The sequence below is a fragment of the Battus philenor genome, unplaced genomic scaffold (assembly GCF_028537555.1).
Source record: "Battus philenor isolate CCGP_79_NKW_IND1 unplaced genomic scaffold, ilBatPhil1.0.hap1 SCAF_18, whole genome shotgun sequence".
In the NCBI taxonomy this organism is placed as follows: domain Eukaryota; kingdom Metazoa; phylum Arthropoda; class Insecta; order Lepidoptera; family Papilionidae; genus Battus; species Battus philenor.
Genome location: NW_027181680.1, coordinates 2,994,198 through 3,021,435, shown reverse-complemented (window position 1 = coordinate 3,021,435; position 27,238 = coordinate 2,994,198). Strand labels below are relative to the sequence as shown.

Here is a 27,238-nt window from a genome sequence, read left to right as displayed (position 1 = left end):
GGTAAAAACTTGATTCGTTCAATATAGAGAGCCGTATTTAAAACGCAATACGAAGAGATCATTTTGGAAGCGTTCAAACAGCGACAAAAAAAGGACTTTTGAGTGTATCTGGAAATAGTGAATAAACAGTTTGAGCACTCTGAAAGCTATTTTATCCAACTAAGTAAACATATTTTTTTCTATACAAAAAATAATTTATCCATGGTAAACATAAAAACTAGATCGTTAATAAGGACTTAATTGATTTTCAATCCATTACGTTAATTCATCCTTTTAAATGTATTAAGGGTGCCCAGACTTTGAGATCGTCATTGTAAAATATATTTTATAACCATAGTTTAAGTATCAAATTTGAATGAATTTTAATATGATGCAATATTTAACAAATTAAACATAGTAATGCAAATTGCACTTAACATGTCAACTGCCTATGGACATATTCGTCCAGGTCAGATCTGCCCGAAATAAAAAAGGCTAAATTATATCGAATTATCTTAAAAATACATATTAAAATCGCTTGCTCTGGATATGCTACAGAGCACAGAATCATATATCATAAACAATAATATTTCATATATCATTAAAAAAATTCATTCCAAACACTGACAGGCGCCATGTTGCGGCAAAAGAAGGGTTAGGTTTATAAACTTAAAATACATTTTAATGTGACACAACACGTTAGATATAACGAGAGCAACAACCATAAAAAAATTAAAATAATACTAGAAATTTGTGTTAATATCGACGGCATAGGAAGCGCAACAAATCACAAGAGAAAAAACCTTAGCAGTAAACTACAACGAAACTTAAACCTTATTGTTATAGACATAAGGTAGGAAACCTCCTGCGTGATATATCTTATAATGAATTTTCGTTTTTAGAAAAATATTAACGGCTATATATTAAAACGAGTGTCGACTTATTTGAGAGCAGCTTACGTTCCTGTACAGATGTCGCGGGCACGGATCAGGCATCTGTTATTTCAGCATCTAAAAAACATAGTATTGCAATGAGAATATATCAAACATGGTTACAACTAGATGAGGATAGAAGATGAAAAAACAGTAAATTTTAATCAAATTGGAACATAATCGATGAAGTTACTAATAAAAAAAATTGTGTATATATCTTGTACACCTGGATACCGAGACATATAGAAGCGTCTAATGAAAAGACAGTCAGTTGACTGTTTTTTAGTTAAAAATGATAACCGATTTCATGGTAACAGAAAAAAAAATTGTCCCGATCTTCAAATACGGTGCATTTCATTGCACGACTACCACTGCATGTGCGGAAGTGGCTAAATATTGGTCCTTTTCTTACTTAGGATGGACTTCCGCGAAGTAACGCTTGATTCCATTAAATACAATATAGTTTGCGTATTGTTGGATTACAAAGGATAATGGTTGTAAGTTTTAGATAGAACATTTGTTTTTGTGTCTATAAAAATATTTTTAAGAATACTTGTAATTTATGTATTTTTATGCAAACTCTATTCACCGCACTAAAACAGTTTCAAATCAAAATCCAAATACTCTTCATTCGAACATGCACTTTCGAATCGTCAATCAACATAAAATGTCATTGTTGTCCCTACAGGAAGTTACCACCACCCGGAAGGCAGTTCTGTTGAGAAGAGTCAGGGAGAAACTCAACAGTTGCTCTTTACAAATGTAGTTTTTTAATGGGTGCAATGGTGTAATATAGTATTTAGTACACACCATACATGTCTTTTCTGAAAATATCACAACGCCATCTATCGGTTAATTGGATCACTAAAAAAATTGTAGTATCCAATTTTTATATTTTATTATGAAAATAATTGTGTAATAGAAGAATCATATTGAAGAACTGTTGATAGAGTTTATATCCTTTAGTAGTGGAAACCCACTGATCGTGCATGATAGCTGTGACTCGAATTATATTGAATCACTACAGTTGTGTATATGCTCAGAAGAGCCTCTATTGGATATAATCACCTAGTGGGAATTAATCATCTTCATCATTCCCGGTATAGGACATCCAGTCCTGTATATAAACATCTCCCATAGATTTCCAATAAGACCGGTTGAATCCAGCCCATATTTGATTACCTCATTACGAACCCCTATTCACTTTATGGGCGATCATCGTACTCTGCTTTTTGCTGGTCCATTTCCTTCATTTTAGAACCTTGATGCCCCAACCCCTAGTATATAATACATAGAAATCCCACATAACCCAGTCTTCCCCCAAGTGTCTTCGATAAACAGGGTTTCCTAAGAAGACCCCCTCCCCCTCTAATCGAAGAGAAACGCTGTTACCTCTAGTAGGAAAATTACACTTAAAGACATCGCATTCATACTCTATTACTGGTGTCTTTAACCATGAAATATATCTTACCCAAGTAACATAATAATAAAAGCTTTATTAACTACAATTAACAATGAGCATAAGGTCGCATTTCGCATGCCGTCACCTCACGTGTCGGCGACGGACTGGTTGGCCAGCGAGCCGTCCCACGCGGCCTCCTTATGCAGCGCCGCCTGCCGTTTTTTCTCTGTAACGTATCAAACGAAATCACAATCAACTTTCAATACATTTATAATACTAATGAGTACGAGTGAAGGCACTGCGACGATATTTTAAATCTCAGGATTTCTTTACGAGATCAAATAAGTAATGAGGAAATCAATAAATACAAAGCTCAGGTTCTGAAGTAGTGACCTGGATGCAGATCGCTTCCATCTGGTACTGTTGGCAATCTATGGAGGAGGCCTATGTCCAGCAGTATACTTCTCAACGTTGAAATGATGATGATGACTGTTAGTTACAATGGTAGTTGAGTAGAAATGGTATTTAAACTTGTGTTACACATTGACTGAACATATGTGTGAGTGTTTAAAGTACAATTTTTAGTTTGTATGTTTTGGTTGCTAAAGTGTTGCCATTATTTGATATTTTAATTAGATATCAAAAGGAACTACATTTTTTACTGTTTATCTCAACGATAAAGCACAGGAACTGGTATAAAAATATGTCAACATGACTTCGTTGTATTAAAATATCACATAGTGCACCCATAATTCATTTTGGTAGTAAATAGGTTTTATCACAATTTCTTTCATCATTATTTTCAGCTTAGATCCTAGTCTGCATCCAGCGTTTACCGTCGACTTTAACAAGGTCGTATATCTGCATTATCCACTTTTTACTACTAGCCATTTTTAACATGGATTCGAAGTAAAGATCCATACCAAATTATAGAAACGCCAACATACGAATTTATAGAAACACAGTTTTGAGATGTTAATGCAGATTATTTGGTTTTTGTTTAATACCTCTGGCTATAGTAATGAGGCGTCTCTCCTCGGCGCGCTCTTGGCGGGCCGTGCTGAGGCGCACGCCCAGAGCGCCCGACACCAAACGCCTGGCTAGAGCTGTGCAGGTTTCAGGACGCTGTCTGTTAACAGAAGCAATAAGTATTGAGTATTATTTATTTATAAATCGATTAATAGTATCACTGTAGTGCTACCAAAACCACTCTACCTTGTCTTAGAAAAACGTGTCGAGGGGGGGACCGAAGAAAACACGAGCGTTGATGGCGGATAGATGAAATAGAGCGGCCTATATACTACCTCCGTTTCATCCATATCAATTCACTTTGGCATAACGCAATTACGCCTATAGATACAGAGTATGCGTTGGCAGAATTCGAATTTCAAATTAATTTTTTTTTCGTTACAGTTAGGCGGGGTAGCGGGGGAGGGGTAACGTCATTCGTACGGGTATTTTAGTCACGACGTCGCATTGGACGGGTGAACAACGCGCGTTAGCAATCGAAGCTTAATCGCCAATGATTCGTATGCGATTGCGACTGTTGTTTTCTGTACAATATTCCAAGGGTACGTGATGATTTAGAAATAAATTCGCACATTTATTTTTTTAGTTTTTATTGAAATAAATAGTTAAATAATGCATTTTTTTTTAAATTTAAAATTCGATTTCTGCCACCGGATATAGTATTTACGAAGGAAGCACACGTAGTCGTACGGCTGAATTGATAATCAGATATTGAATCATTTCAGTGTGTCGTTAGTAATATTTATTATTATTCGATTCTTGAATCACTGAGTAGCGTTCACGTAAGAAATCTTAATGCTGGCCACTACAGCCACAATTCTTTAGGTTTTAAATGATTCTTGCGCGTGCGCACTAAAGTTTCCGAACGCATATTTAAATTTTGACGTCTTCAGTAATTTGAAAGTTGGCATTGTATGCTATTGCTTATAAGTGGGCCAATCCTGTCATAATATTTATATACAGCACTTATATTTCCTACCCGATTCATTCTCTATCTTCGACTGTAGGAACGTAACTAGTCAGGTCTGTAAAAAATGTACCTGTAGGGTTGCAGGAACTCGGCGCATTTCTTCGCCTTGTTCCGGGATTCTAAGGTGGCGGCGTGGAGCGGCCGACATCGGGCGAGTGGCCTCTGGGTAGACAGCACCTCTGCAGCTGGAACAACAAACGCTTTCATTTACTTTCCCAAACGACAAAAAACAAATAGACTCGCGCAATAGCGAAAGTTATTTACTAAAATTAACTGCGTAATTCGAATAATAGTACAAATGTTAGATTGACTATAATATAACTATGTAAATAAAAAAGAAAAGCCGAATATGCAATATGTTTGAAGTGTGTAGTGACTGCATGAAGTGTCTTGGTATGAAGAGAAAAAAATTCACTTTACCCATTCAAAAGACAGTAAATTATAATATTTGATATCAATATACCAAAAAAACATGTACCATAAAGTATTATAAGTATTGGAAACGTAATCGCAATCACAATAATGTGTGTTTATATATATATATATATATATATATATATATATATATATATATATATATATATATTTATATATATATGTACATATATATTCTTTTACGCACCAGAAAATTTATTTAACTATATTATGTATGCAAGAATTACAATAACCGCTACAGTTTTGAAATAACTTTTTTTTATACTCATAGGAAACACTGAACTTCTGTAGAGTAAGCTAGTATCAGATAAATTGTCTGTTACTTCATCGTTTCAGCCCATTGACGTCCACTGCAAGGCGTGGGCCTCGCCCGAAGACAGCTATGGGCGGATATGTCTATCGCCACGTTTAGCAGGCAGGTAGGCGATCGCAGGACGGTATTATGATACGCAGAAGACACTGCTACATATTCTTTTGAAAGTTGTTTGAGAATTGGCAATCCTATATAAGTAATGCACAAAGGGTGTACGTATAGCTCCATTTCAGTCAATTAATTTGTCAAACCTTTGATTTTTGTATACAGTATAGTTTAGTCTATCCAAAAATCAATGGTCTAAGAAATTGTTAGTAAAGTAATAATATTATAGTAAGAAAAAACGTTTTCAACACGTTACGTGCCATAGCAATTTTTAAAGATTTTCCATTCAGACCGCGTGGGGCGTATACGACCCACACTTCAAAAATTGAAAAAAGTCGTTTAAGACATATGATTTACTCTTTATCAATACTGTAAAGCTATAATTAACGACAAAAAGTAACACATTTTAATATGCATTACGAACGCACATAGGGACCGAAGAGGACACCACTTCGAGAATCTCCGAGGGAAAGGCAGCCTTCGCACGGCTAAGTTCTGTATGGCAACCACGAAAGCTGACTAGGAGAGTTAAGCTCAAAATATTCCGGTCCAATGTGAAAACCGTGTTGCTATATGGATGCGGGACGTGGAATGTCACCAAAGATATCACGCATTAGCTCCAAGTCTTCGTTAACTGTCTTTGACGTATTCTCGGTATATACTGGCCCGAGAAAGTCTCACCAGATCAAACGTCGCAAGTGAAACTGGATAGGCCACACGCTCCGAAGGTACCCTGATCACATACCGAGATAAGCCCTAGAATGGAATCCTCAAGGAAAGTGAAGACGTGGCCGCTCATTGCAGAAGTGAAGGCAGTTGGAATGACGTGGAGCGAAGTATAGCGCGAGGCTCAAGACCGCTCGGGATGGCGACGTACTGTGGACGCTCTCTGCCCCATCTTGGGGACATAGGAATAAATGATAACGTACGCTCATACGTGATGTGAAGTTTCGACTTCGACCCTACAATTCATATTTTATGAATCCTTTGTTTCTCAATGAGAACTGAAAATGGCCTGATCGGAAAGTGCAATGGGAATACGCCCCATATGGCATGGAATGTGTTAAATAACTTTATATTCAAATTAATTATCGTTGATTTATAGAAAGCTTTTTGTTTACAAATCAACTATATGTTAAACGGACGTGAAGTAGTTTTACGTGCATGCGAGCGCGTGCGTGCTTGCGTGAGTGCGTGTGAGTTCAACATTGTACCGCAGACGAACCGCAGAGTGATGCTGATTTTTTATACACCTGATTAGTGCGCATGATCATGTTTCATTCATTAAACCGTACTAAGTAACAAAAATTATTAAAAAAAATAATCCACTTGAAGTCTGACCGACACTTTCGACTTCAACGTAAATAGTTTTACATAAGTTTTTATTCATGTAGTCTATATTGTATAACATAATGTTATTCAAAATAAGCAGAAATAAATATCGGAATGAACTCAAATGTTAAAAGAACCCAACGGAAACAAACCGGTCGAGAATCGACAGTGTCAATGACCCGCACTGTTTAAATTACCACCCAAAAACATCATACACTTACATTGGCCACATTCCAATTCCCAATGGCGGTAAAGGACCAAAATAAAGGTTACAATGTATTTCAATTCTCATGATAGATTATATCATAACGCTACAGAAACTGCTGTACCACGCCTAAGGAATACACGATGAAGTGGGGGCCGAGGAGAAATAAACATGAGCACCGCGGTCGTAAATATTGACGTCTTATTATTATCTTATTGGGTCTTATAATTATCGACGGATTAATTAAGAGGCCGATACTTCCCTTGTCTCGCCGCGCGCATACCCAAGGCGCGGTACAGCAGTTTCGGTAGCACTGTAGTTCTAGATTATAGACATCAATGTATTAAACTTTGATGTAATTTGAAGGGCTTGGTAGCTAGCTACATATATTAGTCGAATAAAATTGATATAGCGCTCTTTCGACATTTTTGTAAACGAGTGAAAGAGACAGATGATTGTAGTTGGCGTGTATACAATAAATAAAAATCGGACCTAATTGGTGCACTTATATAATAATTATATTTTCATTGCTATTACTACAATTGCATTGCACTGCATTTTTTTCCTTCTGTAAAGAATAAACGAAAAATAATAAATTATATATAAAAAATAACACTTCTTTAAATAAATTTTCTGTTATTCACTAGCTCACGATTTCTACTAAACGTTGATTTGTGGGACATCCTGTACGTACATCCTAGCGTTGGATTACTTCATCTCCATCTGTCGATTACTCTCCTTATAGCTAGGACTTGTGCCCCGGTTGAAACTTAAAAAAAAACAATTTTCACAAAAAAAAAATTCATACGACTTCATATTTACCCTTTAAACTGAGGGTATATATTTTATATTATTTACATTTGTTTGATTTTTTTTCCAAAAATTAATTTAGATACTTATACAATTTACGTCATTCCTATTAAACACTTAACATACTATAAGGGGGTCAAATGATCCATTATGAACTTTTGCAATGAAAATATAAAAAATGCAATGAGAAATGGATCAAAAATTAATATTTTTTGCGTTTGTTATAGAAATGATAAATTTACATACTATTTTGTTCAATTATAATAAATATCATTTCTATACCGTTCCTGACAACCGTATTTCATACATTCAAACAGGAAATCGGATATTTCATTTACGTATGAGCATGGTAATTTATTAGCTTTGGTAGAAATAGGTACACTATGTAAATATGATTGGGGTTAAGAATGTCTAAGAGAAATACGGTATCACCAAAAACGCAACAAATTCAACTCGCGGCAGTAGTGTGTGTTTATAACTTCATATTTTAAACACCGATTAGAATTAATATGGATGTTCTTTGTGCTCTTGATAGCTGTATACTTTAGGATTATTCATTTTATTACGGAACACACTGTATAAATCGGGTATAGAGGTAAGAAACAACTGCAAAGGTACTTTTGTCCCACTTTCTTGTCGTTCGTGTTGCATCACAGAGGCCATCGAACCTTCGCCCACTGGACAAGGCGCTGGAGCCTAATGTGTTGTTTTATAGACCTCTTGAATATTTGGCGCAGACCTTTATTGTTTTAAAAACCTTATTGTATATGGCGTCGTCAAGTAAACTTTCTTACGGCTGACGACAGCCTCCGCGGAAAACTCTAGACGTTTTAAAATCTCGCTAAACCAACAATTGTTCGCAACTGAATTGCAACTTTTATAGCATTTCACGGAGTTCTGTTTTAATTTGAAATAAATGTTGAACGGTCGGTAATGGCACTAACAAGGTTGGGAAGCCAAACGTAATAAAGGTGCATGCTTATTATCAAACGAAGAACAGATACAAAATTGGTTTTTATTCCTAATTTAAATTTATACCAAATTCTGTTCTTATGGGTTGAATTTTTACTGTACAAATATTTAATTTTTAAAAGAAAATAATAGTCTTTGTTTTATTTTATAAACCATTACGTAACATGAAAATATTTACTTTTTTTAATTTTGCACGTATTTAAAAAGGGAATTATTCTCAACTACCCTGCCGCGTGTACATTTAGGACACTTTTCTAAGGAACTTATCGACCGTGTAAAAATTAGGTGTATTTTATACAAATAGGTGTATAAATAAGCATTATTATATCTTCAATTGTGTTAGTTGCGTATTATTACATCATTTATTACAAACGAACGACTCGACAGATGTTTTTTAATGCTAACATTATAGATTGATGAACCTCGTATTAAAATATTTATGCTATTCCGTATGGAGACAAAAACACATGAATCCTAAAAATTGACCCCGATTGTTTGTTGTTCGAGATTTTTTTGTGTCATAAATACTCTGTGTGCACACACACACACACATATATATATAAATATATATAAAGGCCTCCCTCAAAGATATCTACGAGGGAATATACCATAATCGCGACGCTCAGCTGGGGAGTTGGCGATTTTCAAGCTGTCCCAATTCAATATATTTAATACACAAATTATGAATTGCATAAGATCGTATCTGAGAATCGAAGCAGCGGCCTACGATCGCAAGTCTCAGTCCTCTACCGCTGGACTACTCACTGCCTTGATAAATGAATCCATCCAATGTTTGTCTAGAAGAATACGACTTTGCTTTATTAATTTGCGTATATTTTATGCAAAGTCCACTATTAAATTTACCAGCAAATATATAACAGTATTTTTATATTCCTGCCAACTAACATTCTTTCGAAACAAAAACTGGTTACCCTAAATGTTTACTTATAACAATCATTCAATCAAATGAATTGACAAAAATATTTTTATTACAAGCGTTATACCAAAGTTACGTGATTATTATTTCATTATACGGCTCAAACTTTGAATAACAAAATAGATCTTATGTAAACCGTGCAAAGGTTAATATTGTATGCACAGGCTATTGACCCGAACGCAGCCTACTTACGTCGACGTCGTCGGCCTCCGTGACGCAATTGACAAGTAGAGCAGAACGTATAAAGGTATCGATAGAATATTTTAAACAAAATCGTTCTACGTCTGTCGGCTTCAACTCATACGGCACCCAATGTCCTTGCTTTTGGATCATTCCTAACGCTTTTAAACGTTTTGAAACTGTTGACGCATCTACTTGTAACGTTTTCCCAAGCTCTACTAACGTCTGACATGGATCTTCTTCAAGCAATGCCTCCAATTCTTTGTCTTCAAATTTTGTCGGTGCTCCAAAACGCTCTTTGTCTTCAAGGTCAAAATCATTACTTTTGAAGCGCCTAAACTAGTCTCTGCACGTTGTATTCGACAAAGCATTGTCACCATATGTCTCAACGAGAATTCTGTGTGCTTCTGCTGCAGATTGTTTCTAAATAAAGCAGTGCAATAAAATTCCCTGCAAAAACACTTTATTTGGCACAAAAGTACACATTTTCACAAAAGGTAAATAAATATGTAGTTGACACTGTGGTAAACTCTATTGTACTATAATTTGAGGTTACATATAGCAATACTTTGGTGATTTGTTACCGTATGAAATTCCAGGCACAGAGTGCCGCAACGCCATCTTTCAAAAAACAGCGAGAACTTATTCAAGGTCCTAATACAACCTATCCATATGTGAATAGTTACAAAAATAATAAGTAACATAATGATAGCATAGTAAGAAAAATAGTTATCAAAATTCGGATTGCGAGAAGTTAATTGCCTGACCTATTCCGTCGCAATACATAAATATTAAGTGTTCAAAGTGAACACTCTTTAATATCTAAATTAAGTTATAAACATACAGGGATTCATTGAAAAAGTTTTATTATCTTTAACAAACTAACCTGTGTATAACGATTTCATTTATATTTTTATTTACTCTTTATTGTAATAACTAAAAAAAAAGAAATCAATTATATAAAGTACAAGAGACGGTCTTATCGCTCCAATCGATCTCTACCAAACAACCTTTGGATAGAGATGAGAGACATGAAGAAGGCAGTTTAAGATGTACGTACATACAAATACATACATTACTATACACACATACATACATATAAAAATAAACACATGTATATATATATTAGTGGAAAAGGAATTAGAGGCCAAGGAAGTGCTCTATTACTATTATTTTAAATACAGCGATTTAGCGCATCTTATTGGTTCTGTTAGCTCATTTCATAACCTGACATCGACAGTAGTAAAACATTTCTCCATAAACACAGTGGAATGAGCAGGCATAGTCAATTTCAAGTTCTCCAAAGATCTGAGCGACTTATCAAGTGAGTCACGTAAGAAAGATTGTGTATCTCATCGAGTAATAATCGTGTTTGATTCATATTCACACTACAATACTTTGGTTTAATTTTAAAAAAATTATACAACTAATTTACTTGGAATGCATTCAATATTTAATTACCTATGATAATGAACCGAGTAGCTATAATTGTTTCACACCGTTATGGTCAATCGCTAACTTTGATAAGGTAAAAACTTTAATATCGCAAAGATTTGTTTAACGCACTATTAAAAATTCCAATGAAGACTGAAGCGTTGATGACAAGAACACTTCAAGCCGGCCTAGATCCGTAAGAACATCTGTTACCGAAGCAGATTTGCAAGAAAGCCCGACTGCAAGTAGAAATTGTTAAATTTTGATATGTGTTTTATATATAATTAAGATCTGAGACTGTGGGCCTTACATGAAACTAAAAGGTCAAGTCCTCACTCAGCGATTGAAGATAATAAGGATGAAAAGAACCAGAGAGTAGTTGAAACACCAGAAAAATGACATAAGTGTTTAAGTTTTAAAAAATTTCGATATCAAATATCACTAATCGATCGTAAATTTCTCTAGTCATGAAATATATACCGCCGTTTGCAAACAGTGGGCAACTTAACTAACTTAACTTAAACTCACTTTTGAACCGTCGATTATTTTAACATTAACAGTGGTAAGCTACCACTGGCTCGGAACGATGAGGCGACCAGAAACTAAACTGTATTTAATGTTATAATTTTAATTTTAGATTTAAAATTAGCAAAAGGAAGGTTTAAAATAGTACTTGCTGTAATTTTTAAGATGGAACAAAAGGTCAATTAATATCTTTTCTATTTATCACGTATTCTGTTCATCATTACGTCACATTACCTAACGCGCCCACGGCTGACTTCCTCGAACCTTTGGCTGGAAAGTGGGTTGCGTCTGCGTTCACGTCTGATTGCCCCTAAATCGTGCATCTTGTACACAAACTTCATCTCATTGTATATCTTGTTACCAACACACAAGCGCTATATTCGCGTGAATAGCTCGTGGTAAGTGGACCGTGGATCCAAAGTGTTACGTATGTAGAAATAATAGGAGTGTTTGTTTTTGTATACTGTGACTCACTGTAGCTGTTAAAATTGATCGTATCAATGACTAAGGGCCTCTGTTGCAAATAATTTTTAATGTATAATTAACTAAATGACATCTAAGTATACTTGCATTTTTATATTAATTTTAGACGTATTAGCTAAATAAGTATAATATAAATACAACAATTAAGTAAGTTAGTAGTCATATAAAGCATAGTTGCACAGACTTATTAAGACTAGGGGCCTCTCGGACAAATCATGAACCGATGGCGGGCCGGCCGCCAGAAGTATAGGTAATTAATTTTTTTTTTGGTTTTATTCTGGAATAGAATTCAATATTTTTCAAATGTACGAGAGTATTATTTTTGCTGTCGGCGGGACACCAATATTTGACCGGCAGGCCGCATCTGTGCAACCATGATATAAAGATTCGATGCGGGATCGAGTCATAAATAACAAGTTCAACTTATCACACCGCTCGTGTACGGAAAGTTTAAGTAAGAAAAGAACCAATATTTAGCCACCTCCGCACATGCAGTGGTAGTCGTGCAACAAAGTGCACCGCCCGCCAGCCCGCTGATAAATGCGTATGCGGCAAACAATGCGAATCATACAACCGCCACCGCCAAAATACTCAACACGTGTTTCACGCCTCCACGGGGCATCTTCAGGAGTTATGTTACACCGATTAGTGCCAAATACAGAGTCCAACTCGTGTGGCGATCACAAGCCGGTAGAAGCGGCGTGTGCAAAGCCCTCAATAGGTGGACCCGCATCATAATTACGGTCGTGAGAAGTCACGGGATGCGGGTAGGGTAAGATGGGTCACGGCCTATCCACGCCGCGTCTACCGGCTCGTAGTCGCCACTCGGGAACTTTCGGCCCGTCCGCTGCCACTTCAGACGAGCATCTTCGAGCTACTTCGGTGATCATAGTTCGTCTTTGGATCTTCTATTTCCATCCTTACAGAGATATTTCAAGCATAGCCCTCACCATTTCTCACTGGGTGACCTTAAAGCGTCTTATGTACTATATTAATAATCACAAAAATCAATATAAATCAATTCTCTTTTTCTCCCTCGTGAAAATAGAAAGCTCCAGCTCCGACTTCGTCCAGGGGGCGGTACCGCCTCTTAAAAATTCAATAGCTTCTACATACAATCACCATAAAGGTTACAATAGACAACCTCTTTTTACGTGTTTAAGTAATTACATTCCTAAGTATATTTATTTATTATTATAATTAATACTTTTGTATACCATACACAATAATTACCGCCTTATAAGTAAATAGAAAAAAAAATTCTTAACAATTTTCTCTTTAGGTGACCTTGAGCAAAATTTGTTTTAGGTTCTGGTATTTATATTGCGAATATCACACTTTCTGTCAAAATCGGTAATGTGTTTTTGTGGGTATTGTATTTCTATACACGTATTTAGAAGCAATGGTCGATATTAAAATTTATTTTAACTATTTTGTGAAGACCATTGGAAGATGTTGAATTCAGGCCACCTCCATCTGGTCCTATTGGAAATATATAGGATATACCCATGACCATCAGTTGGTGTTCTTTGGCTGTTTGATTACGTAAAATTCACATATTCACCTTACAGATATCAGAACCTAAACTGCAAATCGATTTTAAGTCTAAGTAAAACAAAAAGTCTAAAATTTAATAAAGAAATATGAATTCTTGTATCACTTATGACGGAAACAATAAAATTGCAACTTTGAACGATGACTTAATAAAACACAATTTTCACAAAAGGCATCTATAATTGAATACAGCCATTAGTTTTGATGCGACTTTTTAAGAAAAACATACTAAGGAAGAACTAGAACAAGTTAATACAAAACATCTAATTATGCGAAGAACGTATTACATTGTTTTGAAATTATGAACCGGAAACGATTGTCATCTACCGATATAAGGGGGTACTATAATGGAATATAAGAGTACTTATAATATATATGTTATATATACAAATGAATATCTGTATGTCTCTTACTGAATCGTAAACTATGCATTTGATCATGTGATCTTTAGCGAAGTTGTTGTGTATGACACCGCGAAGGTTTCTAACTTATTTTTTTAAGTTTTTTTTTTTTTAAATTACAATGACTCAACTACAAACTCACCAAATTTACACCGTTAACATATAATACATACATTAATCTCGTTAATGATTATAGATAGAATATTACAGTGACAAGTAGTATTTACTATAAATTTGAAAATAGATAGAGATATGTCCTTTCTTACCGACGCAGGCATTTTAAAATCAATCATTTATAATTGTCATCTTAAGACAAATTTTAAATTAGTTCTTAGCAATTCACCTACTTAGAAGAAGTAACGACAAACTTAGTTGGGTTCGTAATATTTTTTTTTATGATTGTATTAAAAAAAATCTTTATTCTGAAATAGAGTAATATGTCTTTAGAAAAGTTTGTGCTTAAAAAAATTCTTGATTTACTAAAACATAAATTTACTGCATATTAATTGACTTACAAAGGAACGAGACCCTATGGAACTTAATAGCGGGTATAGAAATTTTCCTTACATTTCGTTTTTAGTAGAATTCTTTCCACAAGGGGGCTAACTAAACATTAAATTGTTTATTTTGAAAATTACTTGTTCTTCGGAATTCAGCGTGACTGGGCCATCTGGTCTCCAAGACAGGACTTCGTTTAGGCTGTCTTTCTCATCATCTTTTCAGGTCTGAGACGTCTACTGCTGAATATAAGCAATACTCTCATTACTAATAGAATTGGTTGGAAAGGGTCCCGCATCCAGCGTATTCCAACAATCTTAACGAGTACGGCTTCGAGTGCTGAGGAGACAATACCCTCCCTGATAGGCGGAGATGACAAACAGGCATTCATATCCCTTTGTAAAGAGATCGCCAAAAGGGCGATAGAAAGAAATAAAGCAAACAGAGTATAAAAAAGATAAATAGATTAAAAATGTAAATAGAAACAAAACTGTGATAGAAAATAATTATAGAATAAGTAACAATGTAAAATAAAAATACAAATCGAAAAATGTAAAAAGAAAAAGGGAAGAATGATAGACGAACAGAACAAAAGGGTAAGAAAGTAGAAATGTGGCATGAAAGATAGAAAACGGACCGAAAGAGAATGTGAAGAATGAAAGAAGAGAGAGAAAATAAAAGATAACGTGAAAAAAATTAAATGCTAGTAAAGTCCCTATCCCACCACAAATAGGGATACGAGAGGCCCCCAATAGCGGGGGTCATAAAAAAAAATCTTAACGAGTTCGTTTGTCTATCGTGTCTCTGTCCTAAGTTGAACTTGTCACTCTATGGTCTGCTTCTCTAGTCTTCTTTGGTTCTTCTAGTATTTTTACCCAACACGATAGTTTTATCGTTAATTTAAACACATCATTATTCTGGAATATTCCACACTAATTATTACTAAAATTTATCGCCAAATCAAACAAAATCGTAATAATATCGCTAATATTACCTAAAAAAACATAAAAATTTATAGTAAAATGATCTAACTTTATGTCGTCCAATAGACTGCGAGGTGTATACATAATTAAGAAAGCGGCGATGAAGTTTCAAGTTCAAGGCAGCGATGGATTGTGTTTCGAATGAAAATACTGTTAGTGAAATGTGGAACGACGCGCTAAAGAAAACGAAAGTTGTATGGTACAAGGAAATAGATGAAGCGTGAATATTTATTGTTTAATATTTATTTATGTTAAACAAAACATGTTAAGCGTGCTTAAATAATTTAATATGTCTGAAGTAATTTAAATCTGAAACCGCGAAGTTTGCAAATGCCACTTGGGTAGTAGTCGAATTCCAGTCAACAACAATAATTTAAAGAATTATGAAGACTATATCTTAATTTTTGGATACCAAAAACTTCTAGAATTTACAACTAGTCTAAACATAACATATTAAAACATCTTAAATATTGGTGGTATTATTTATAAAACTCGTACCAGGGTTATGAGACGATGCAAAACCTAACTCGAAATGCATAAATACAGAAATCCCGCCATTTTTTCGCGTTAAAATGAGTCCCTTAAAAACCAACACCAAAAAATTGTTTCATAAAAATTATTTAAACAGGTAATCAATTCTAGTTTACAATATTTATCAAAATCCTTAGTTCTCGATTAAATAATGCAATGATAAATGACCAACTAAAAATCTTTATGTAAATATATGCATACGAACATGTCGTTAATAAATATCTGAACACTTCCCGCTATCGCTTATAACTTGCTCCGCTTGTACGTGACTTGCCGCGTTGCGATATCGCCTCAACGACCTGCGGCGCACTTGATCTCGATTCGCTCTTTGCGTAACTTTGCGCCACCGCCTTATAACACCTTGCGTAACAACTTTGATGGCATAATTATGAAGTAATATTATTTTGGGACAGTGTTGGCGTCAAACAACAGTCTACTGTGAAGTTTTTGCTGTTAGCCTTAAGGCTTTTACAGATTCATCGGAAATAAGTTCACGGAACGGGAGGGTCCGTGAATTATACTAAACTAAAGCATTCGGGTTTCCGAACCTGCGTTAGACACTCGGAGGAAGAGGCTGTAGAGGCGAGGCTTTCCTTGTCAAGTCAGTGTTGTTGTTTGTGTACTGAGTGTGGAGTGAAAGTATGGACTGTGGCGTGGACCACATGGCAATCTAAGGAAGAATACTGATTCTACTTAGGATAGCCCACGCTGTTCGCGGCGGCGGTGTCGGGAGGTCTACAAAGGTCTATTATTACGCAGACTTTTAAAACAAAGTAACAAGACGTTCATGCCATTCACCCGAGTGTCCTGTTCCATTATATCGATGGACATTTCGCCGACAAACAAAAGACCGAAGTGACAATATGTCGACTATTTTTAAAATTATCGTTGCACTGTCTTGTTTACATAAAAGGTACCTTTCATATATAGCTCGCAGACACTACGAATTACGATCTCGTAGATACTACAGTGCTAATAGATATTTCAACGAAATGAACAGGGTTCTGGATCTAACTGAGGGCAGGCAGATTTAATTTGTCGTCTCACTCGCACAAAGCGGTATAGTTATTAGTCTTACTCGCTCATTGGGATAATGCTTTCCAAAATAACACGTCAATTAGATGTAAGTATATGTGTAAAAGACAAAATGTAATCATTACAATACAAGAATGAAGTTTTATCGTATTGATAAAAGTATTTTACCTTTCATACGTTTAAAATTATCTCACAGTGTGGTAATTGGCGAACCGTGTGTAAGTGGTAGATTGATATGATAACAATTTATGATAAAAAAAGTTGACAAATCTTTCATTCTTCTTCATTAGACCCTAAGTGTACGTTTTTATCATAAAGTTCCACGAGATGTTTTAGACCTCCTTTATCTCAGTTTTAATTCTAAAACTAAAAAAAACATTTTTTTAAAAATCTTATAACATTCAAAATTTTTTAGTTGAACGAAATGTGTGAAAAAATTACAAAAAAACATTGAAATGTGTAATGAATTCAGCATTCCGAACCGCTGGTAGCTTACTACACAATGTTAAAATAATCGACGATTCAAATGTACGTGTAAATATCTACTTGAATAAAGATATTTCGGATTTGAATTTAATATATTTCGCCATTACTTTCCAATCAACATTCTAACTAATCAACAACAAACCTAGAATAAGTAGACATGTACGTGCATTTCATTTGTTTGAATTAAAATTTCCTGAGGACGAACGTAGAGCTAAAGTAACAAATATTGTCTAGCGGATTAACAAGTTGAGTGGCTGTGATAACACCAGAAGACTACAGACCTGCAAGAGCAACATAGTACGTCCACCTAAAATGGTGTGCAGATCTTTTTAAAGTCCTTTTAGGTCCTGTTGAAAATCTATGTGGGAAACCACATCCAGTTATCCATGTGTTACTGCTGAAATTATGATGGTGAAAATTCATTTTTCACCATACATGTAGCCTTTATTATTACCTATATATATGTCTTATAACGTTTATCTTATTTTTTTGTTTTGCTTATAGATTCAATAACTATTTTGTTGTGCGTATATTTAAAAAAAAATTATACACATGTGCCATTAATGCGCGAACTAGTTTTAAGATTTGCAGTAATATATTTCATACACGTTTGTATTAACATTGTTAATGCGCCTTAAAAGTGAATAAAAAATAGATACTCATACGCGATTAGCGGGCGGTGACATAGCGATCACGTATTCGTTCCTGTTGCATTGCTAGGAAAATTATTTCCAAGAGTGATCGAGATAGTGTATCCACACATATACCGAGAGGAGTATTTATTATATGCACGACCCTAACACTACGGCAGCGACCAGATCACTGATGGCGTTCGAATTCAAATCGGCGTTCGAATTTTAAATCGGACGCGCGAGAATGTTTTTTTTTATTAATTCTAATTTGTAACGCTAGTGTTTTATTTTTTTCGCTTTTATTAGACGCAGACAATTGGGAGAGGGTTGCCGCTATTTGATACGGATCTTTCTTTTCCCAGCTGCGAGTCACGACATTTTTCATTATTTACAATTTCCTGAGTAAATACAGCTAAAATTTATACATATGAACATTACAATTTGGAAGTTTTACTAAATTATACATTAATTGATACATTATTTTATTTCAACTTGCTACCCAAGCGCTATAGATCGCTATATGCCTTGATATTTAGGACAATGTTCCGGGCCAACTTATCAAAAGATTCTGCCGTAGATTTCTTTTTGAGTAGGTCCGGTAAGTTAAAAGGAGGTACAATAAATTAAGTTTTCACATAAGGTCATGTGGTTACGTCTCTTGGATTCGAGGCGAATATTTTAGGACACTATTCAGTATTCTAAAATATTCTGTCTATCAAAGCTGATATTTAGCGCTCTCATACACCTTCGAATTAGAGTACTAATCGTGTATTCAGTGACTGGTACCTTAAAGACCGTCAAACACAGCGTAGATTTTCCACCTGTCGACAGACGATCATGTTAAAGTCCTCTTATGGTCGTATTGGAAATCTTTAATGAAGGCTATTTACCAAAATAGAACGTCCCATGGCTGAAATAATAGTGATGATAATCCAAAAACAGCTATTGCATTTAACTAAGCCATGGAGTACCACCCTTTGGACATATAGCTACCTACCAATTCAGTGAAATAAAACAACAGAGTCGAAGATTCAAGGGAGCTCCCAGGTCCAGGAGAAGCCTGTGTTTAATTCAAAGGCAATTACTAATTACATAAAAGAAATATTATTTTTTTTATTATAAAAAACTAAATATTTGTGAAACTGTTTCTATAAATATACAATTTCAATTCAATTCAATGAGTAGGCGAAATATTATTTATTTCTCTATGATATTAGACTATATCTTGAACATTAACATTCAATTTAGCTAATAATATAAAGCTATACTAAATTGCTATTTTTATAAATCGAGCATAAATATGTAACCCGATTAAAAAGGAAATTTAATCTCTTTTTAACAAAGTTTTAATTCCATTGCGTAAGCGCGAAAATAAAGTTTGAAGGCCGACGCCGTTAATAACTTTGTAAGCACAAAAAAGTTATAACGACTGTGAAATAACAAAATATTGCTATAAAAATATCGTTATCGGCTATATTCGTTATAACTCTAATTGCGTCAAGTTCACACGCAACACCGCGGGTTGCGTCGTTTCGTTACGTCACGATTACACCTTCCAGGCATAATGTTGTACATTTGAATTAACCCTTTCCTTACCGCAGTCCGTTCCGCCGAAGTGACGCTACTGAACCGGGCATGTGCGCCGCGAAGTGTCCACATTGCGTGTGTAAGCTGATGTTCGAATTTTCTCACTTGTGTTACATATTTAAAGACTTTACTGGTATATTAATTACAAATAGAAGTTAGGATAATTATTAGTAATTTATTTGGCTGTGATAAATCTTCAAAACAGGGATCTACTCATAAACCCCCATTACAAGGCGCTGGTACACACAGATCATCCAGTGGACGCCGGCTAACTCCGGTGCTGGTAACGAAAGGGTTAAAATTCCAGTAAATTATTGTTGTCGTCTGTGGTATCTAGTGCATACATTAAAGATCAAAATTTTTAATATCTAGTAGTAGTCTGTAGTTTCTTGTGGGAACTTTAGTCTATACTGTAGTAATTTTTGTGATCTTTAATCTCTAGCGTAGTCTTTACTCCTTGTGACAATAATGTTCTCTTACTTCTATTGTTGTTTCTGTAGTCCTTATAGTAACCATTGTGCTCAGTTGTCTTTAACGTAGTCTTTGTCTTTTAAGATAGTGTGTTAATTTCTTGGCTAATAACAATCTGTACTCTTAAATAATCTTCACTCTGAAGTCTATAGTATAGTCTGTAGTCCCAAGAATTTCAATAGCATTTAATTGGGTGAAGAAACCAAACTTTTCTAGAAATTTTGCCAGAAAATATTATTCGAATTTCGAAAAATGGTTCGCAGTTTCAAAGAGCTTGGCCACCCTTGCTAAATTATTAATGCCTGTAAACCATATAACATATATCCATATCCGGTAATTCGGGAATCGAACCTGTGGTCTACGATTGCAAGTCGCTATTTTATACCATTAAGCTATCACTGCTCAACTTTTAAGTTGTATCAGACAAAATGCCAGACTAAACAACATAATACATACATTAAATATATATGTATGTGACACAAATAATTATGATGACTCATATATTTCTGTATGCACTTACGAATACTTAATGTATAAATATACGCTCTACATACAATAGGTTACCAAATATCAGGTAGTGATTTTAATGTAAATGTAATTATGTAAATTACATGCAATCAATCTGTACCACGAATTCTAGGTCGTAAAATGTTAAAGTAGTAATAAATATGTAAATTAAATGAATAATAAAATCGCAAATCGCGTGGACACGTTGATTATTTATATTGGATAGCCGCTATTACCAGAAATACATAAATAATTTTAGTATCATAAATAATGAAAAAAAGGGTTAAATATAGTAGACTTGGACTCATTTGAAAGTGTCTTTTTTGAAAGCATTACTTTCGTAACAAATTTGTCTTAAGTTTTATGTACAAATCATCGAATTTCAGTAAACTCATTTATCTATATATATTTAAAAACAAATTAAAATATCATTTAAAATTGCGCAAACCAAAACTGTGTAAAAACATAAATATTTTAGAAAATGTAATTATTGAAACTACGCAATTGGCAGAACATCGCACGTTTGTCTATTTTTCTTCTTCTTTTCAGGAGATAGACGCCCACTGCAAGACATAGCAGTAGACAGCCGTTGAGGAGATTCCCAAATAACCACGACGAGTTCCCAAACGACCACTACGAACCGGTGGAACCAGCGTGGGCAGATCGACATAATCAAGGTCGTACGAAGACGCTGTATGCGGGCAGCTTAAGACTGGTCATTTTGACGATCTTTAGGACAGCCCTAAGCCTTGCAGTGGGCATTCGTCAGCTGATATGAATGAATTAAACATCTTAATTACAATTCAATATACTGAATTACAAAACATACCGAATTAGAAAACATACTGAACTATAAAACATACTGCCTAACGACCCACTATTTACTAGGCACAGTGTGTCATTGAGTGAATTACGTTGAATTTTCATTTCTGATTGATATGCAGTGTTATACAATGCATAAGAAAATTAGATGAAAATAAAGATCAAAGTACAGACGAATTAAATTAATATACACTAAGGTCCAAAAAAAAAAATAAACAGCTTCGATATTATAATTACTTGATGATCGGAAAAAGAAGTTATTGTAGGCGTCAATAGTAGGCAAAGTAAGGATGTATTTACATTCACCTACTTTTTTAGATGATGCGAGAAATTTATGTACTGATTTTTTTGCCATTTTCTCAATTCAGACAAAATACCGTAACATCATAGTTGCTGGGTTTTCCAATGTTAGTGAAAACATTGTCAACCAGTGTTTACAATTAAATCTTAAGGTAAACAGATATTAAAATTAGTATTGATTCTGTCCGGCTAATACATAACACCTTTGACTAATTTGAAAACAAAAAAAACTTACCAATCTTTGCGCTGCTGAAGACGATTAGGGCATGCGTGTCATCGACCCACTTGATTTCAAAGCCGGTGTCTTTATATTCGCTAAACAAGGACAGCAGATCGTTCGTCTTGAACTCACTGGGGAAATCGTAAACCTCAACAACATGGGCAAAAGTCTCGTCGTATGGACCATTGAACAACGCCTGACCTCTTGTTTGGTACTGATCGTAATTGTTCTTCGCTTTACTTATATGCACTTTACCAACTGTCGATGTTAACTCTTCGAGAAGAGATGGGTCTAGGCATTCGCCGGAATCATCGAAGACTGCATCCCAATCGTTTTCCTCCCTTTTTAACGACACCTTAGGTTCCAATTTCGGCTTCGATTTCTTCTCTATTACCTTCTCTTTCATCTCAACATCGTTCTTTTTCGTTTCTTCTACCGGGTCCGATATAACAAGGACATCGGAGTCGAAGCTCTGTTTTATGATTCTCTTACTGCTTCTATTTATTTCTCTCGACGCTCTCTTAAGCTCGTCTTTTTCGACGTCCTCGTCCTTGCCGTAGATGTAGTCGCCATCGATGATACGTTGCTGCGTGTCCGACATTGTCAAGTTATCATTGAAACTTTCGTCCTCAAGCTCCCTGTTGTCGTACTCGTAAAAACTTGGACTGTAGAAACCGAGCTGTCCATTTGCGAAATAATCGCCGATATAAAACGTCTCGCCTACCTCTACTTCGTTATAACTACTATCACTAAACGATATTGCACTATCACTATTTGGCACTTGGCAGCCTGAAGGCACGGATTCGTTGGCGTCTGCCGCCGGTCGGGTGCCTATACTGGGCGCTGTGTGAGATCGTTGGTTCCTGAGATGCGGTGGCGTGTACACGTTACAGAAATTCTTGTCGATGGATCGTTTCGGTGTGCCGTGCGCTGATTTGTCCCTGGGGCCGGGGGACTTGGGGCACTTTGGGTCCGCGCTGTGGCTGGTCCGCCTCTGGGTGTCGTTCTTCGCTTCGTCGGAGGAGCTATTGTCGGTTCCGCGTAACGCTCTGGGCACATACACCGCTCGGTCCGGCCGTCTCGGTTTTGTGGACCCCGACCTGTACAAAGAGTATTATCAATTAGACATTGAACTATAGATTAAATAATTATCGTCTCCTGCCAGTAATATTGTATAGTATTATTCTTGTGTTCTTGTGTTATATACAGGTGTAAAACCTTTAAAAGGGTCAATTTAAAGCTCACTTTGTCAGCCTTTATAATACTTCCACCTTTTTTGAATTTTGAGATCATTGTTTTGGAAAGGGTACACCCTTTCTATACATTAACTGACAGCAAATGAACTAAATATTTAACCCTATAAAGCTACACTTACAACTTGTAGTTAAGGTAAACCAAATCAAACATGCCAACTTTGACAATTACCAAAATGTCAGTGACTATCCTACAAAACACCGATGAACTATATGATATTTAACCTATTGTATCGTGAAATACCGATGAGTGAAAGGAATCGTGATTTACTTCAATTCACGTCACAATTGGCAAATACGAAGGCCTTGAGCGACCTCGTGTGCAGTCCTCTCACTTTTATAACACGTGAGCCTTATACGCAATGCATGCTGGTGCAACAGCTGATACGACTAATCTGTTAACCATACGACAAGTTAATCGTGGACAATTTCAAAGATTCGCTTGAAAATATAAAAAAACATTACCGCAGATAATCAAGCCACGAGTACTGAGCCTCCCAGCTTTGAGAAACCTTAACCACTATATAGAAACTATATTCAGATCATTAACATTATTACTAACATATATCTTTCTCCAAATTTTTGTTGGCTTTGTTTGCGACAGTTTTAAATTACGAAATTCGTTAGACAAAAACTACTAGTAAAAATATATTATTATTCTATTTTCTCATATGAAGTTTTTGCTGTTAGCCTTGCGGCTTTTACAGCTTCATCGGAAACGAGTTCACGAAACGGAGGGTTCCTCGAACTATATACATTATTATGATAAGACGAACTTTTAAGTGATAATAAAGCTTAGCAATGAATTCGTCGTGAATATTGGGTTTTGAAATATGTGCAATCTACCTAGTACCAACACATGTTGGCATTTTTTTTTTTCATAATTTTCTAGCCAAAATCAGCGGAGACAGTCAAAGTTATCTTTTTTTTTTCTAAATAAACTAGGTAAAGTACAAACCAGAATAAAAAGATTTTACGCAAAACGTTCTTTCAAATATAAATACCGTATAAAATTAGCTTTCAAACTGTTAATATTGTAAAAGGGGTCAAATACCCCTAAACGCAGTTTGTTATATGTTCTTCTCAGAGTCTGCCTGGGCTCTTTCGTGTACTTATCGTATTGTTTCATATTTTTAACACTAAGGGCTAAGGTTTTTGAATTTCAGTTTATTTGAGGTCCAACATTATCTATTTAATGCTAAAATATGTTAGATATTTTGGAAGAGCATAAATACAGAATGCTTAATCTTGTCTATAATTAATCTAGAATAAATTGTATGCGTTTTATTTTAATACATTTTTAGAGCAGTTTAATATAATTTTGCAACTTCCTTAATTCAATATAATTAATGCCTAATACGTTTTAATACGACTAAAATAGGCCAACTTATTTAATTTTCTTAAAAACTAATTTAAACTTATATTTTGCTGTCGGTGTGACTATTTATATTCAATAAATAAATAAATTAATCTGATCAAATTAAAACAAACACTTCTAAATAGATGCGAATATAGCGCTTACATATCTGTTATGAGATATAGAATGCAATGCATTTTGTACAAGGCGATTTAGGAGCAATTATACATGAATGCTATTTTAAAAAAATAACCTCAAAGCTATTTTCCTTCTTATTTACATCCGAAGGACGCCCAGTGCAATGCATAGGCCTTTCCCAAAGATCGCAACGATATCCGGCCTTGCGCTACCAGCACCCGCAAAGCCTTTTTCACAAAAGCCTATTCGATTATTCGACACGGAATGCACCCACCATGGTAATATTACAACTGGTCAGACCACGTAACATCGCAAGGGGGACAAGGTCGCGCGCCGAAAAAACGTAACAACCTCTCACTCGGCATACTTTCGACAACTAGGGTGACCATAAATACGTATATTATTATAATGTTTTTTTTTTTGTTAAATTATCATCGAGAAATACTATCGTAAAATTTAGTTGTAAGTCTGAGATATTCTAGTACAATAATGGAAGTTACGTAGGGTGATTGTTTATAAGTGTAAAGTTTAAATATTTAACAGTTTTTTATCTATTAGAATGCGATAGGCTATTGTTTAACAAAGTCTGCGGGGCCACATAGTAAACAATAAATAAGTTTAATACATAGTAAACACGAATTATTACAACGCTTTTTAGCATTATTTTATTAATTATTTCTGAAACCACTGATTTTCTTGTAGAGTACACCAAACTTTATTTTACAGCATACATTCATCCCTTTAGAGCTCTTACATATATAATCAATAACCTGTATATGTATTCATAAAATATTTTGTATGAATAGTTATTTAGATGATCCGATTTTTTGATTTAATTATTTCACTTTATGTTACAATTTAATATAACAAAATTAATTAATTACCGATTTAAATTTAACTTACTTTATGATTAAGGGCAAACACTTTTTTTAAAACTTAATAACAATAACCTAAGTTACAACTCTTCAATAATAATATTATCCTTCAAAACTGCGAAATTAAAATCATTTCATTAAAATAATAATTAAATTTTAATACGAATACTAACCTCAAATGTGTGAATTTATGGTTTCCCTACTCGAAGACTTCATGTATCTTTTATAACCAATGCATTCTCTGTTTATTTTTATATTAGATTATACCCGACGCGCCACGAGTTGTACAATGTCCGTATTTTGTAATTTAAATAGTTAATAATTTAAGATACTAGCTTCATGCAAAGTAGACAAGCATGTTAGCAAGGCGAGACAGAAGTGAAATGCTATACTTACAGTTGATAAGAAATATACTTTTAACTGATATAAGTATCTCTAGTCACAACTCAACCTAATTTCTTATCGGTTTTGATCATTGTTGGTTTATTGGTATATACTAAATCCATAGTAAACCTAGCGGTAAATGACTGAGACTTGCGATCGTAGGTCGCGTGTTCGATTCCAGGGATACAATGTTATATTAATCATATTTTGCACATTTATTATACACTAATACCCCGCTTTACGCGACCCCGTTATACGCGGTTTCACTATAACGCGAATTGCAAATTTCGGGCTCAAATGCCTCGAATTACGCGAAAGAGAGTGCGTATAAATATAATGTAGTCATCAACTTCTCTATGGTGTCTTGACCACCTGTCAAACAATTAAAAACAGTGTTGGGTGTTATGAACGTATTTTGCAAGAACGTAAACAAAACGTTACCCAAAAGACAATAGATGTATTTTTCCGTAAAAAATAAGAGTATGTATTGCATAAAGTGTTCCTAGAATTAAAGTGATTGATTAAAATGATTTGTATTTTTTTGTAATAATTTTTGACTATGTTTAATCATAAACCTCGTTATACGCAAATTTCAGTTAACGCGATTTTTTTTTGGATCGTATCCCTCGCGTAAAGCGGGGTATTACTGTATACTGATTGCCACTTCTTACAAATAAGTTTCCAGAGGATGGTCAGCAGTGTCTTCTGCGTACCACAATACTACACTGTGATCTCCAACCTGCCTGCCAAGCGTAGTGATTTTGGCCACCACATAGATATCTTTGGGTGAGACCTATGCATGTCAGTGGGTGTCTTTGGGCTAAAACGACGACATAATTCGTGATCCTGGATAAAAAGGGGTTTAGTCTAAAAATCCTTCATGTATCTTAGCACATAGGCTCCCTCGGGAACTTTATTTCGGTACGTTATCACATGTATAGTCCAATAAAAAAGAAAAACCGTTTTCAAAATTCTGATGACTACATATTATAATTATTTATTGTTTATTATCTACCTTTGCATAGTTTTTACTTAGTAAAGTTATTGACCTGTCAAAAATATATATTTCAGAATAATCACATATACGAAATAATTAGAAATAGGTTAAAAAGCTTCAAATATTTCTGATTGCAAGATAACTATAACAAATATTGTATAAAA

General features: G+C 34.8%; 1 protein-coding gene across 2 annotated transcripts in view; it reads right to left on the bottom strand.

Moving 5' to 3' along the window:
• Positions 1-477: 477 nt before the first annotated feature.
• The window catches only part of LOC137920174 (uncharacterized), a 60,204-nt gene continuing 33,443 nt past the window's right edge, over positions 478-27,238 (bottom strand). For both annotated transcript variants that reach the window (XM_068763432.1, XM_068763433.1), the window contains 5 exons: positions 22,086-23,170; positions 4,383-4,497; positions 3,321-3,442; positions 2,459-2,539; positions 478-989 (listed from right to left, as the gene is read on the bottom strand). In XM_068763432.1, the coding sequence (XP_068619533.1) occupies positions 2,460-2,539; positions 3,321-3,442; positions 4,383-4,497; positions 22,086-23,170 (1,402 nt within the window). In that variant the 3' untranslated portion in view covers positions 478-989; position 2,459. The remainder of the gene's footprint in view (positions 990-2,458; positions 2,540-3,320; positions 3,443-4,382; positions 4,498-22,085; positions 23,171-27,238) is intronic.